At 41.7% G+C, this 14,378-nt stretch overlaps 1 protein-coding gene across 9 annotated transcripts in view; it reads left to right on the forward strand.

Moving 5' to 3' along the window:
• Positions 1 to 14,378, forward strand: part of LOC133406867 (zinc finger protein 335-like) — a 35,093-nt gene that overhangs the window by 17,502 nt on the left and 3,213 nt on the right. For 5 of the 9 annotated variants that reach the window (XM_061684924.1, XM_061684917.1, XM_061684920.1 and 2 more), the window contains exons 17-27: positions 1,477 to 1,565; positions 1,655 to 1,920; positions 3,689 to 3,824; positions 3,894 to 4,088; positions 6,755 to 6,897; positions 7,572 to 7,720; positions 7,842 to 7,939; positions 8,007 to 8,093; positions 8,811 to 8,894; positions 8,969 to 9,031; positions 9,882 to 9,972. In XM_061684924.1, coding sequence (XP_061540908.1) covers positions 1,477 to 1,565; positions 1,655 to 1,920; positions 3,689 to 3,824; positions 3,894 to 4,088; positions 6,755 to 6,897; positions 7,572 to 7,720; positions 7,842 to 7,939; positions 8,007 to 8,093; positions 8,811 to 8,894; positions 8,969 to 9,031; positions 9,882 to 9,972 — 1,401 coding nt within the window. Of the gene's footprint in view, positions 1 to 1,476; positions 1,566 to 1,654; positions 1,921 to 3,688; positions 3,825 to 3,893; positions 4,089 to 6,754; positions 6,898 to 7,571; positions 7,721 to 7,841; positions 7,940 to 8,006; positions 8,094 to 8,810; positions 8,895 to 8,968; positions 9,032 to 9,843; positions 9,973 to 14,378 lie in introns of all 9 variants that reach the window. The other 4 variants (XM_061684922.1, XM_061684925.1, XM_061684926.1 and 1 more) reach the window with 4 other exon arrangements.

The raw sequence follows: 14,378 nt of genomic DNA on the forward strand, positions 1-14,378 counted from the left end.
ATGCGTGGACGACTTTATTTCATATTTCACGTTTACTGAGCCAATATAACATCCAAAATACTAGATAAAGTTGGTTTGGCAAAATATGTCCCCTTTAAAGCAGGAGTGTCCAAACTTTTTCCTTCGAGGGCCACATACAGATAAATTTAAGAATGTAAGGGCACTTTGATATTCTTCAACTATTTAAGCATGCTAAAACCAATCCATCAAGCAGTTAGATATTATAGTCATTTTGAGAAATTGCTACATCGCAGCTTCGTGTGAAAGATGATAAGGTTCATAGTTTTGAATTTTGCATGATTTTGGGGTGGCACGCAGCCTGGAATCCCACAAGAATAGATCTGCATCTGCCCTGAGCAGAGCTCCATATTCAGAAAAAAATGAGCAATCTGAAATAAGCTCACAATCTTTAAAACAGTGCTTACTTGAGGATCATAACTGATCATTAATGTGATATGTTCACATAGCAGACTTTGACACATAGCAGAAAGTGGAGGAAAACGGTTTTGCTTTTGAAACTGAATTATCTTTATTCACGAGGCATTATAAAGAGAAATTTTGTTGCTGTTTTAGTTGGGAATTGTTTATATGCATCTCTAGAAAAGCCCTACATAAAACTAGTTTATTATTATTATTATTATTATTATTATTATTATTAGTAGTAGTAGTAGTAGTAGTAGTAGTAGTAGTCGTATTAGTAGTAGTAGTACACACATACACACCCCAACTTTTTTTTAACACTCACACCCAATAATGTTGCAGGCTGTATCAAATGTTATTGTTTGTGTATGCCGCGGGCCACAAAAAAATGGATGGTGGGCCGCAAATGCCCCCCTGGCCGTAGTTTGGACACACCTGGTTTTAATTAACTTATTTATTTGGCAGGCATTTTTATTTACATTTATTGGAACCATCTTCATTGGATATGTTTATTACTTATTAAACTATGCAGAAGTTTTCAAAAATTGACTTTCATCTGTCTAGCCATCCATTTGTTTTCTGTACCGCTTGTTCTCATAAGGACTGCAGGTGAGTTGGAGCCTATCCCAACTGACTTTAGGCTAGAGGTAGGATCCACCCTGGATTGGTCGCCACTCACCAGCCAATGTCAGGGAGGGCACCTATGGACAAACAGTGTACTGGTCTCCAGTCAGTGTCAGGGCACATATATAGGCAAAGAAGCATTCACATTCACACCGATGGAAAATTTCTTCATCTTTAAAGAAGCTAACATGCTAATATGTTTTTGGAATGTGGGAGGAGAAAACATGCAAACTTCACACAGGAAGGCCGGAGCTGAGATTTAAACTTTGAGGCAGACCACTTGTCCACTGTGCTAGAACTAAAAATGAGTGAATTTGACCCACAACAAAACAGGAGGTTTAAGGTTTCCTTCCATGGCTCTGATAAAGTAACAATGTTATTCACTGTACTTGAAGAGAAAACTTAAAAGTTTTATTTGTGGCTGCTCCTCAGCTGAATCCGGTGAGCTCTCCGCCCAGAATGCCCTGAGTCTGCTGCTGAATATGAGCAACGCCCGGGAATTGGTTGGAAACGCCTTACAAGTTTGTGAAACTGCTCATATAACAAAATTACTTGATATCAAAAAATAAATAAGTCCTCCACCATCACCATTGCTGTTTGTGATCTTCAGGTGGCTGTGCTCAAGTCAGATGGCAGCGCTGAGGTCAAAGCGCTAGAGAAGGAAACATGGAGCGCGGTGTCGGCGGCACCGGGCCAGGCCCACAAGGTCGTCACCGTCCACGTGTCCGAGAACGGTGAGACTGTTCTGCAGGAGGCCTATGCGGCCGAGCCGGAAGAAATCGCTCAGATCGCCATTGAAACCTACGCTGACGATGGGGAGTTCAATGTGGTGGAGCAGGTGCAGGTGACAGAAGAAGTCCAAAGCTCTGAGTGCAGGTGACCGAGTTAAAATACCTTTACTCATGATAGACATGCTTGCCAAATTTTATGCACAGTAACTTCGCAGCTACAAAATATGGATACAGCAGTCCAACTGACTGCAATAATGACGGAGTAAACAAGACTGTATGATGGAGCTACAAGGTCGCCAGCATCAGCCACTATCTTAACCAAAAAATCTGTAGCCTACCTCAAAATAGGAGCGTTTGCCATGTTGTCACCAAATGGTCACATGGTATGTTGGTTGGCAAAAGGTATTTTGCCAACCAACACACCATGGTTCAAATAACGACCCACCGTGAGTCATCAGGTTATTCAGACTTATTTTCTTTCATTAATACTGATAGTGGTGTGTTGCGTTATGGGCTGTGCGTAAAGATTACAAATTACGAATGGGATGTGTACCTGAACAAATTAGCTTTAAACAAATATGCAAATACACGTCACGTATAAAGACATTTGACCGTCTGAACTGTTTCCAACCAACAACTGAATAATTAACACTTGTATGCGTGAAGATACTTTTAGGCTTTCATTAAATCTTTTGCATATATTTGCACGTTAATCAGATACATGTAGCTTAAGTATTGTGTGCGCTCAGGCTGGATTTGGGTTTCATAACTGCATATTGATCAGGCAAATGCTGGTGGCCACTTTTGTACAGAAGCTTTGCTGCATATGCTGGCACAAACGTCATACTGCGATAAATTGCCACGAAAACTAGGTGATGATGCGTCTTTCTCAGCCACTGTTATAGGAAGTGTTCCTGGTTTCTGCCAACCGATATCATGCGCTTGTGCACAATTACGTCACACTACTCTTCGGCTAACTCTCCTATTGCAGAGGTACAATGAGAAGCAAATCTTGAAATAGATATTGATCCACAGTGACAGGAAGAATGAGAGCAATTCTAAGACCAGTCCAGAAGGCGACTCAACCAGAGTGTGCAAATTTCCCATACAATGAGTGACATTGTAATGTATTGTGGATTTGTCATTTACAGTATTTCTGTTTCCTCGCTTGTCGTACTCTTCAACAAATCAAATCAACAGCACTATAGTGTACCACACTGTAGTTAATCAGCTCTTGTTATTTGCATTTACCAATTCATATTTGAAAAACATGTCATGCCGTTACACAATGTAATTTTACATTGGAATTCTTTCACCCATGCCGTCATGTGCGACTGCACATTTCGCACATGCCAGAAACCGCCACTGGCTATGACCGTAGCAATTCAAAATCTGTTAGCACTCAAGACAAAATCTCTTGGACAAGTTCTTCTTTGAAGGATGCCAGGAAATGGCTAAAATGAGCCTAAAATCTGCTTCATACCAAAATGGCAGATTTCGTGTTTTGTTTTGGGCATAGTATCTTGACCTTTATGTGGGTTTAATCATGATAGACCTGGCTACCAAATTTCAAGTTGCCAAGTCATAGGCTTTGAGGGCTGTATTTGTAAAAACGTTAGTTGAGTTAGTGAGTTACAGATTGTGTTTTAAGGTGAAACATCAGCCCTTGCCCCCATGCTACTGACATTTTTTTTTTCAATTTACCATCACTCATCTTTCTGTGCATGCTTCAAAACTGTTAGCAATTAGACAAAATCTCAACAACAAGTTGTTCTTCAAAGGATGTCTTGAAATGACCAAAATGACTCTGGCTTTTGCAGCTGAATTTGTATGGGAAAGCTATTTGGCCTGAGAATAATAACAAAAAAAAAATGTTGACGTAAGAATCATCAGATAATCGACTGACTTTCCAGAGAGTCAATTCAGGCTGTCCACCCCCCCAGTCCTGAGAAGAATGACCAGGTTCAAGCTGCAGAGGCGCAGAACCTGAAAAGTGACAAGTTCTACCTGGCTTCCGGGCTGCCTGATGGTGTTCTGCAACAGGTGGAGGTAATGACAATGTTTTCTCACAACGATGTGTTCACACTGAGCGCGTCTCACATTTCTGTTCACTCGTAGCTGAGCAGCGAAGCGCCTGCCTCTCCTGCGGTGAGTGTGCCCAGCATCAGTGCCAAGAAGTTCTCCTGTCGCATATGCATGGAGTCTTTCCAATGCCGCTCGGACATGGAGAACCACAAGCGGGCGCACTTGGATCCAAATACATTCAAGTGCCCCGACTGCGCTTTCACCTCTGGCTCCTGGCCCGAGGTTAAGGTGGGTACAGAAGGCCATGTGGTTATACCCCAAAATGCACATGGAACTAAATCTGCACCTGAAGTTATACGGAACCTGCGCTTGGACTAATTTAAGCATTTAGGTTGAATTTTTATCACTTGTGAGTTGGGTCGCAAACAGGTGGAACCATCCATCCATCCATCCATTTTCTGAGCCGCTTCTCCTCACTAGGGTCGCGGGCGTGCTGGAGCCTATCCCAGCTGTCATCGGGCAGGAGGCGGGGTACACCCTGAACTGGTTGCCAGCCAATCGCAGGGCACATAGAAACAAACAACCATTCTCACTCACAGTCATGCCTACGGGCAATTTAGAGTCTCCAATTAATGCATGTTTTTGGGATGTGCACTCTCCGGAGTGCCCGGAGAAAACCCACACAGGCACGGGGAGAACATGCAAACTCCACACAGGCGGGTCCGGGTAATGAACCTGGGTTTTTAGAAGGTTTCTGCAAAATTTCCATGGGAACTTAAACAGGGGAATTTGGAAATTCAGTGGTGCCTTTCGTTGAGAGTTGAATTTGTTTGATGACCACACTCATATGGCAAATCATGTTTCTCCATTGAATAGAATGGGAATGCAATTAATCTGTTCCAGACCCCCCAAAAACACAAACATTCAAGTTCTCAACAGTGTTTTATTGTATAAAAACAGTAATAACATTTGCTCTCCATATAACGACGTGCAAATACGGAAAATGCAAGCATTAAACACGACTGTACCTATCGTATTGTCATTTCTTGGTCTTCTTCTGTGGGTTCAATTGGCGGTTGGCAAACCAGCTTAATGATGGTGCATTTGTGCCAACAACAAATATTACCCTTCCACTGCAAGAAAACCATTATGACTTGATAGTGGCCGTCTGTTGTGAAGTTTGCTGCCGCATTCTAATAGTGAGGGTCTGAAGCACAATTTTTGCTCAGTTCCAAAAATATTGGCCAAGCGATGGCTCGTATCTCAAACTTGAAAGTCAAGGCGCTCGTATCTCAAGGCACAACAGTATAAGGAACCCCCACACATTAACAGTTCAGAACTTGTGAATTTACATATTCGTAGATTTTTTTTAATCTACGCTAACTGAAAAAGCCCTTTGAATTTACTTAACTCGAACACATACGTCAGTTGCACATGATTAAAATATGGTAAACTAATGAATATTATTTCATTATTTGCGAGGAGAAGAGAGGAAAATGACATCAGTTTAGCACATTTTAATGATGTCCGGCCGATGTACATGATCCAATTAAGGACTTTTTTCAGAATAACCTCCGTTATTTGCCAAAAAACTTGCCTAATCACTGTTTTGTGCTCGGGTCAAAACCATGTCTACTGTAAAAATACTGCATTGGTGCCATCTCGTGGCATCTTGGTGCCAAGGAACATTGAGTGAGGGGAGGAGCTTCATTTTGTTAGGCCACAGCCTTGTCTCATAGAAAAAGGTGCTTCGCTGCCATCTTGTGTTATCTATAGGAAAATGTAAACCTTTTAGAGTGGAGGTTATGTACTTACAGATTTTAACTGTTTGTGGGGGATGCTCTGTCCCTCTCACTATAATCCAAATAGGAATATATGGGAATTATGGTTATTTTTGGGAATTAACTGGGAATGAGGGTAATTTAATGGAAAGGTAAAACATTCATCCATACAGTAAATGTTAACATTTTGTTTTGTCATAAGCAGACATCCATGCAAAATTAAATAGCCCTCTTACCCGCTGTACCTAAATAGCTCTGTTTTTTTTCTGCCCCTCACTCGAGGGGCACTGTATTCAAAGCTTGCCCGTACATCACATTTAGGCTCCTAACACAAAGCAAAAAAATTGATGGAGCAAAGTCATAACGCAGGGCACTCATAGATCAAGATCCCACTGTCCACTTGTGGGAAATCGGTTTGCTTTGTCAGGATTACGCTAAAATATACAGTATTTTCCCATTCCAAATTAAGGTCCTTGTTAAGAGCTAACCTTCAATTTTCTAAATGTCTGATTTAGACACCTAAATTCCCGTTAATTCCTGTTTTCAATTTGAAAAATTTTGCAACACTTCTTGTGAACCAGCATGTTGTTTGCTAAAATATTAAATATTGTCTTTAGTCTAACACTTAACTTACTCGTATGCAGTAATACGTAACACAAAAAAAAAATCTTTCTTTCTTACGGTCTCTCACTTAAACTCAAAAATGCGGTTGTCGACTTAATCCACGGAGAGACGTCAGATCAGTGGTGGGCAAACTCTGGCTCGTAGGCTATTAAGAGTAATCCAGATACTCACATACCAGATACGCACACTCCAAAAACATGTATGTTTGGTTCATTGAAGACTAAATTGTCCTTAGGTGTGAATGTGAGTGTGAATGATTGTTTGTCTATTTGTGCCCTGTGATTGGATGGTGACCAGTCCAGGGTGTAGCCCGCTTCTCGCCTAAAGTCGTCTGGGCTAAACGAACACCCCGCAACCCTAATGAGGCGAGTGCAATAGAAAATGGACGGATGGTTCTTTTACTGAGAATATTGAGCAATGTGCAATACAGTCAACAGAACTGTTGACAAATGACCAATGTTTTGTTTCTTAAGACATATCGTACACGTTTTTCAAAGGCACTTTGGGTAACCACAAAATGCTACCCTACATAATGTTTGTTTGATTCAGGCTCACATGGAGCTACACTCGTACTTGCGGCCTCACAAGTGCCCCAGCTGCAGCTTTGCCTCCAAGAACAAGAAGGACCTGCGCAGACACCTGCTCACACACACCAACGAAAAGCCATTTTCTTGCAAACTTTGTTGCCAGAGGTAGAAACAAAGCATTTTATTTCCTGTGTATGAAATTAATGATTTAAATTGAGACACTTGCTCCACTGCAATTGACTGGCGACCAGTCCAGGGTATATCCTGGCTCTAATCCAAAATTGGGTGGGATAAGCACCACCTCACCCCGACTTCAAATTTCACAAAAATGCAATTTATGATTTTAATAAAATGTTCCCTTTCGGTTCGAAAAGAAGTAAAGCCAGCGACAACGACATTTTTCAAAGCAAGTTAAGCTTTTTGGTTTTTTCCCCCTTCTCTGGGATTTGCTTTTTTCTCCTGAAACTAAGCTTCAAAACTGTTTTTTCACCCAGCATTAACTTGACCAGCCTCCACATAAATCATAGAAATACGTAGTTTTTCATGAGCTGAAGTGAAAATTTAACATATCAGGAAGTGTCAAACTACAAGGCGTGGCTGGTCCATGTGTTCGTTGTCCAATAATAACAGTGCACCCCGTCATTGCACTTTTCTTGTCAGTTTAAGCTGTGAATGTCAACTACGTGCTTTCAACTACTGAAGCTGCAAAAAAATCGATAAAAAAAAATTGTCCTATCAAATAAACTCAAATCAATCCATAAAGTCAGTCATGCATGATACTGTATTTTGAGGTTGTAATGAGCAAACGTTCGGTGCTGAAACAGTTGATGTTTTACCAGCTTCAATCGCAACGGTCACCTCAAGTTCCACATGGAGCGTCTCCACAACCAGGAGCAGACCACCACCGCCACGCGCAAGAGCCGCGCCGCCGCATCCCAGCAGACCATCATAGTCAACAGTGACGAGGAAGCACTTGCGACGCTGCAGTGTAAGACTCACAAACATCAGCACACTTGATGGAGAGGCAGGCACCCCAGACACACAACTGTTTGGATACAACACATCCAAAAGTCACTTTGATGTCATATGTCCCCTGTAATTTTGTACAGCCCTGCAAGCCCACCAGGCAGTCATCAGCCCAGAACAACTGCAGGCTCTCAGTCAAGAGCACATCATCGTGGCCCAAGATCAGTCCCTAACAGACCAGGTAGCACAACCTAGCATCCATCCAAAGTTGCGCATTGTATTACAACATCCTCATTTGCGTCAATCAGGAGGAGGGCACCTACATACAGCAGATCACCACCATTGATGGGCAGACAGTCCAGCATCTTATGACAGGAGACAACCAGGTCACTGAGGTGACGAGCTGTAACTCTCTCACTTGACGCGGATCACTTCCAGGGTGTAGACACTACCATACATACGAACAAGTTGCATGCCAGAAGGTTGTTTGTATCTTGAATTGTTCGTAAGAAGTTATTTTTCCATTTCTCAATTATCACAACGTATTCTTTAGCAGCTGTTTTCTCTTTCGCTCTCTTGCTGATTGACCGTTGAAAACCTCCATCCATCCATTTTCTGTACGGCTTATCCTCATTAGGTCACAGGTGAGCCTGAGCCTATCCCATCTGATTTAGGGCCAGAGGCGGGTACATCATGGACTGATGATGCTTTTTTTCCACACCTAACATTCAAAAAACATGAAGAAAATGTCCATAGATGTGAATGTGAGTGTTAATAATTGGCTATATTCAGGGTGTACCCCGCCTCTCGCCCCAAGTCAGCTGGGAAAGACTCCAGCTCACCTGCCATCCTAATGAGGACAAGTTCTATAGAAAATGGATGGATGGAAAATTGACACTCTTCCACAGTGTTATCAGTACGTCTCTATAACAGCCGCATGATCACGGCAAATGTTAATTTATCCTGGTTAGCAACTCTTCTTGACTAATCTTTCGTTGTCACTCATTGTTGATTTGTTAACGTCTTCTTATACACCCTGGAAGCCATTGAGATGCCCCGCAGTGCAAAATTATTTTGTGCATTGAAGGGCAAAAATAAAGTGGTGTGTTCAGGTGCAGTACATCATCTCCCAGGATGGCGTGCAGCACATAATCCCGCAGGAGTACGTTGTGCTAGCAGATGGCAATCACATCCAGGTGAGTGTGCGTCACAGTGGGTCGAGGCCTGTGTGTGAACGACGTGACGCTCATCTACTGCTAATGTCCCTCAGATGCCAGATGGACATATCATCCAGTACGAGCATGAAGAAGGAGTCTTTCTCCAGGAGCAGCAGGTGATGCCTTACAACAGGGCTGAGCCACATAAGGCCCTCCAAACATTTATATTCTCAATAGTCTGCTTATATATGTTTCATTAGTTTAGCCATTTCCTTCCTAAAGTTGGGCAATTAAAATCCACTCCTTCCTTTTTTATTCATCTATCTCATTAAATAATTGAAATAATTATTTAAAATTGCTGTTCATAAACCTAATTAATTAATTATGTAATATGTAATAAAATCAATATCAAAAATGGATGGATTGATGTAAAATATATTTTATTTTTTATGAACACAACATTTGTTAATTGATTTATTGCAAATTAAAAAAATAGAAAAACACAGTAGCCTGCAAAATCAAGTGATTTATTGTAAATAATAAATAGCATGCCAAAATAAACAGTTTCATAAACACATTTAACATCCATCCCTCCATCCGTTGTCCGTACCGCTTATCCTTACTTGGTTCGTGGGAGTGCTGGAGCGTATCCCAGCTAACTCTTGGCGGGGAACACCCTGAACTGGTCGCCATCCAATTGCACTGCACATATAGACAAACACTGTGATTGGCTGGCAACCAGTTCAGGGTGTACCCCGCCTCCTGCCCGATGATAGCTGGGATAGGCTCCAGCACGCCCGCGACCCTAGTGAGGAGAAGCGGCTCAGAAAATGGATGGATAATGCAATTTAAAAAAGAGAGTAAATTATTTAATTTTTAAAAGAAACTTTTTCACATACAGTTTTGTAATTTTTATACAAATATTTACATACTCTATGTACATTCAGTAGAATGACAGAGTTGAAACCTTTTTATATGGGTCCCGCAGCAAAACAGCTGTGTTTGCTTCCCTTTTTTTCTTTTAAGATCGCAGTCAGCACTGACAGTTCGATCCAGTACCTGCCCGCTGCCTCGGAACAGCAAGGCCTGGAGGCCACCGCCCACTCTGCCGTCACAGGTCTGCACTCTGATTGGACGGATTATTTAGTGATTTACTCCAAGCTGTCCGGCTGGAGCAACAACATTAATGACATCTGTGCGATTTAATGAGGTCCAAAATAAGATCAGGATCAAAAATTGGTTTTGTTTTGTTCCACGAGAGGGTCAAAATATTAGAAACACAAGTATCAAATTAAATGGACTGCTAATGTAATGATGTATCCATCCATGTTCTGAGCCGCTTATCCCCACAAGGGTTGCGGGAGTGCTGGAGTCCATCCCAGCTATCATTGGGCAGGAGGTGGGGTACACCCTGAACTGGTTGCCAGCCAATCGCAGGGCACACATAAACAAAAAACCATTCACACTCACATTCACGTCTAGGGGCAATTTAGAGTTGTCAATTAACCTACCATGCATGTTTTTGGGATGTGGGAGGAAACCGGAGAAAACCCACGCAGGCACGGGGAGAACATGCAAACTCCACACAGGCGGGGCCGGGGATTGAACGCCGGTCGTCAGATCTGTGAGGCAGACGCTCTAACCAGTCGTCCACTGTGCCGCCTCTAATGATGAAAAATTTTCAATTGTAACACACACAAGTACGCTAGCTTTTATTCACAAGTGACAAGCATGCAGCAGCTAGCCAGTCCGCGGCTAGCTTGAGAAGCTAACATAGCAGTCCATATGTTCACTCGGTGCTCCTTCTCGTCAAACATCACAAACCCGCCACACCAGTCACACAAGAGCCAAATCAATGGCCTTTGTTAAAAAAAAAAGATGCTCCACACGATAACTAAAAAATAAAATGAGTAAGTAAACGTTAAACATTTTTTTTTATTGTGCTTATCACAGATAAAAATCACAAAGTGATTTATAATATAGTGTAGTGCAAAACAGTAGGCGAAGTGACACATTATATAAAAAAGAAAATAATACCTGTCCAAATGAAATTGTGTGATTAGGTTGCTCCACTGGAGTGCAGTAACCCATCAAACGTCTCGTTTATGTGAAATTTCTCCCTTGTCCCAAAATTAATAAATGATGTGAACTAATCTGTTAGAAAACACAGAAAACTAAAATTTGCAACTGCGGAGTCTAAAATGAAACTCAATTTGCCCAATGTGTATGACATCCAGGCAACAACATGGTTTCACAGGTTTCTATTGGCCAAAATGGATGGCTGCATGTTGACCTACATTAGTGTTTCGCAGACTTTTTACAATTACCACCTCAAAAAAATATTAGCTCGCTACGTATCAGCAAAATCACCAACATGAAAATACAGCTTGGCGTACAGCCCAAGTGTTCATCAAAAACGAGCCAGAGGTTTTATTCCTAAAAACTGTATCGGATATTATTGTAAGCCACCTAACGCTGCACTTAAATATAGGAAAATAATGAAAAAAAAAACTTAATGATTCAAGTGAAATGTATTTCACATAAATAATTAAATAGTTAAAGTTAAATAAAAATTGCACCTAAATACATGTTTGAAAAACAGGTCGTTCAAAGAGATTAAATGCAAATATATTGTACTGTGAAGTTAAATACCACTGAACTGTGCTTAAATATACTATACTGCTTTAAAAAAGCCCTAGGAGTGTATACAGACTTAGGGCTGTCACGATCAAATCTTTTTAGAATCGATTATCCTCTCGATATTTATATATTTTTATAAGGATACAATGCCTACATATCAAAATAAATAAAGAAGGTTGTGTGAGATCTAGACAGGCATAGTCTGGGAGAAGGAACAGAAAAGATTGACTGTGTATTGCCTGGGCTTATTTCTGGAGGTTGTTCTGTTGTTTACCTTATAAGGAGTGGAATTTTCTGGCACCTTCCACCCTACCCGCGACTCAGAGTATAAGATTGATAGCACCCCTTTTTTTCGGCAGACACATGGTTGCACCACTCAACTATCTGTCTCCAACACGTTGTTACTTTTTGCCAAAAAACGACAGACAACTGTCCATTCAGTCATTCATTCATATTCCATTCCACTTAACCTCACGAGGGTCGCGGGCGTGCTAGAGCCTATCCCAGCTATCTTCGGGCGAGAGGCGGGGTACACCCTGAACTGGTCGCCAGCCAATCGCAGCAACTGTCCATGTCTACTGTAACTTCATTGGCTTTTCCTCACATAAAATAACTCACAATTGGTTGGTATAAATACTTTAGGCTAATATTTCCCTCCCAACTTTAACAATATTTCATTTAATTCTTATTATTTTTATTTTTTTACTTCGAACAGGCAATTTATTCTCATTTCTGAGGGCTGGACTTCTATCCTTAAAATGCATATGTTAGTACTGAGTGTATGGTATAAATCCTGTACAGAATTTTAGACAACAAAATCAGCCTTTGCTAAATGTTTAGCATTCGCGAGCAATTATCCATCCATTTTCTGAGCCGCTTCTCCTCACTAGGGTCGCGGGCGTGCTGCAGCCTATCCCAGCTGTCATCGGGCAGGAGGCGGGGTACACCCTGAACTGGTTGCCAGCCAATCGCAGGGCACATATAAACAAACAACCATTCCCACTCACATTCACACCTAGGGGCAATTTAGAGTCTTCAATTATTGCATGTTTTTGGGATGTGGGAGGAAACCGGCGTGCCCGGAGAAATCCCACACAGGCACGGGGAGAACATGCAAACTACACACAGGCGGGGACGGGGATTGAACCCCGCACCTCAGAACTGTGAGGCTGACGCTCTAACCAGTCGGCCACCGTGCCGCCTCGCAATTATCATTTTAGGTTAAAAAAAAAAAAAAAAAGACAAAATGCTAACTCCCGTTCAGCTCACTCATTACATCATATTATATGTACATTAAACATCTAAGTGTCTTAAAAATCACTTAACAGATGCTCCTCTGTCATTTTTGGTAAAGTTTATCAGTGGCCCAACAGTGCATCCATCTGCAATAAATGTCCATGTGAAACATTTGTTCCAGCAGCGCAAACATGCTCCCGGGAACCTTTTTTGGTCCCGGCAGAGTTTCAAGGCAGAAATTCTGCTTCAACTTATTTTTGTAGTCAATTTAGCCAAGTTTTTTATTTTATTTATTTTTTTCCCAGCCCGACACAGATTGAACATTTAACTTCCACTAGAAGGAGTCCAAATCCAAGATTTTTTCATGTGTGCCTATACAATGGAACCTAGATGTAACAGACTAATAGGGGCGGCGGGCCATTATTGAAGCAGTTTTTTGTATCCATATACACTAATATTACTGTACAGTAAAAAATGATTGTTTTGTACTTTTTTCGTGCCTTACAGTTCCCAGTAGGGTACAAATTTGTTGGAAACAAATATAAAAAAAAAGCTTGAAAATGTTTTCAAAAGTTTAAAATTTTATCCGAAGTCACCACGCTGCTGTGCTTGGTGTTGTAGTGACTAGTGGCAAGTTGGGCGGGTCGTTTTCATGAGCCACGAGGAATTAGTGTGCTTTGTATTTCCAAAATCGGGTAAAATTAGATTTGGCAGCACGGTGGACGACTAGTCAGCAAATCTGCCTCACAAATCCAGCCTCGCCTGTGTGGAGTTTGCATGTTCTCCCTGTGCCTGCATGGGTTTTCTTCAGGTACTCTGGTTTTCTCCCACATCCCAAAAACATGCATGGTACGTTGATTGAAGACTCTAAATTGCCCATAGGTGTGGATATGAGTGGGAATGGTTGTTTGTTTATATGTGCCCTGTGATTGGCTGGCGACCAGTTCAGGGTGGTCTGATTCTGATTCTGACCCCGCTCTCGCCCAGAGTCAGGTGGGATAGGTTCCGGCGCGCCCGCCACCCTACTGAGGATACGCGGTATGAAAAAATTTATGAGTAAGATTAAAGGCCATAGGCATACATTAACTTGACAAGCTTGATCACAAGCACAGCTTGACAAAAAAACTGTTACTATAGCAAAAATAGCATGTTCCAGACTGCAGGATGGCTCCAGAGACATCTCTTTAAGAAGCCATAGCCTGGAAAATGTTGCCACATTCAACATGGTCACCATATGTCAATGCGTTGCCTTAGATGGAATGACGACACATTCAACAACTACACTATTGGCTGGAACTAGTCACAGAGTTGTGGACTCGAGTCACATGACTTGAACACGCGTCATGAATTTGATGACTTTGGCGCGACTTGACAATATGTTAAAAGACTTGCAACTCGACTTGGACTTGAACGTCAATGACTTGAAAAGACTTGCTACTTTGACCAAAGCACTGAGAAACCAAGACTTCGTAGCTTTCTCTTTCGATAGGTGTATGTGCAATTTACTGTTTTATGACAGGAAAATATGATAGGTGATAACATAATGCTGAATCTGCTGCATCGTCCTCTCTAACACCAACTTCCCTCATCTCGTCCCTCACTACATCCATCAACCTTCTCTTTGGTCTTCCACTAGCTCTCTTGCCT

The sequence above is a fragment of the Phycodurus eques genome, chromosome 1, assembly GCF_024500275.1.
Source record: "Phycodurus eques isolate BA_2022a chromosome 1, UOR_Pequ_1.1, whole genome shotgun sequence".
NCBI classification, from domain to species: Eukaryota; Metazoa; Chordata; class Actinopteri; order Syngnathiformes; family Syngnathidae; genus Phycodurus; species Phycodurus eques.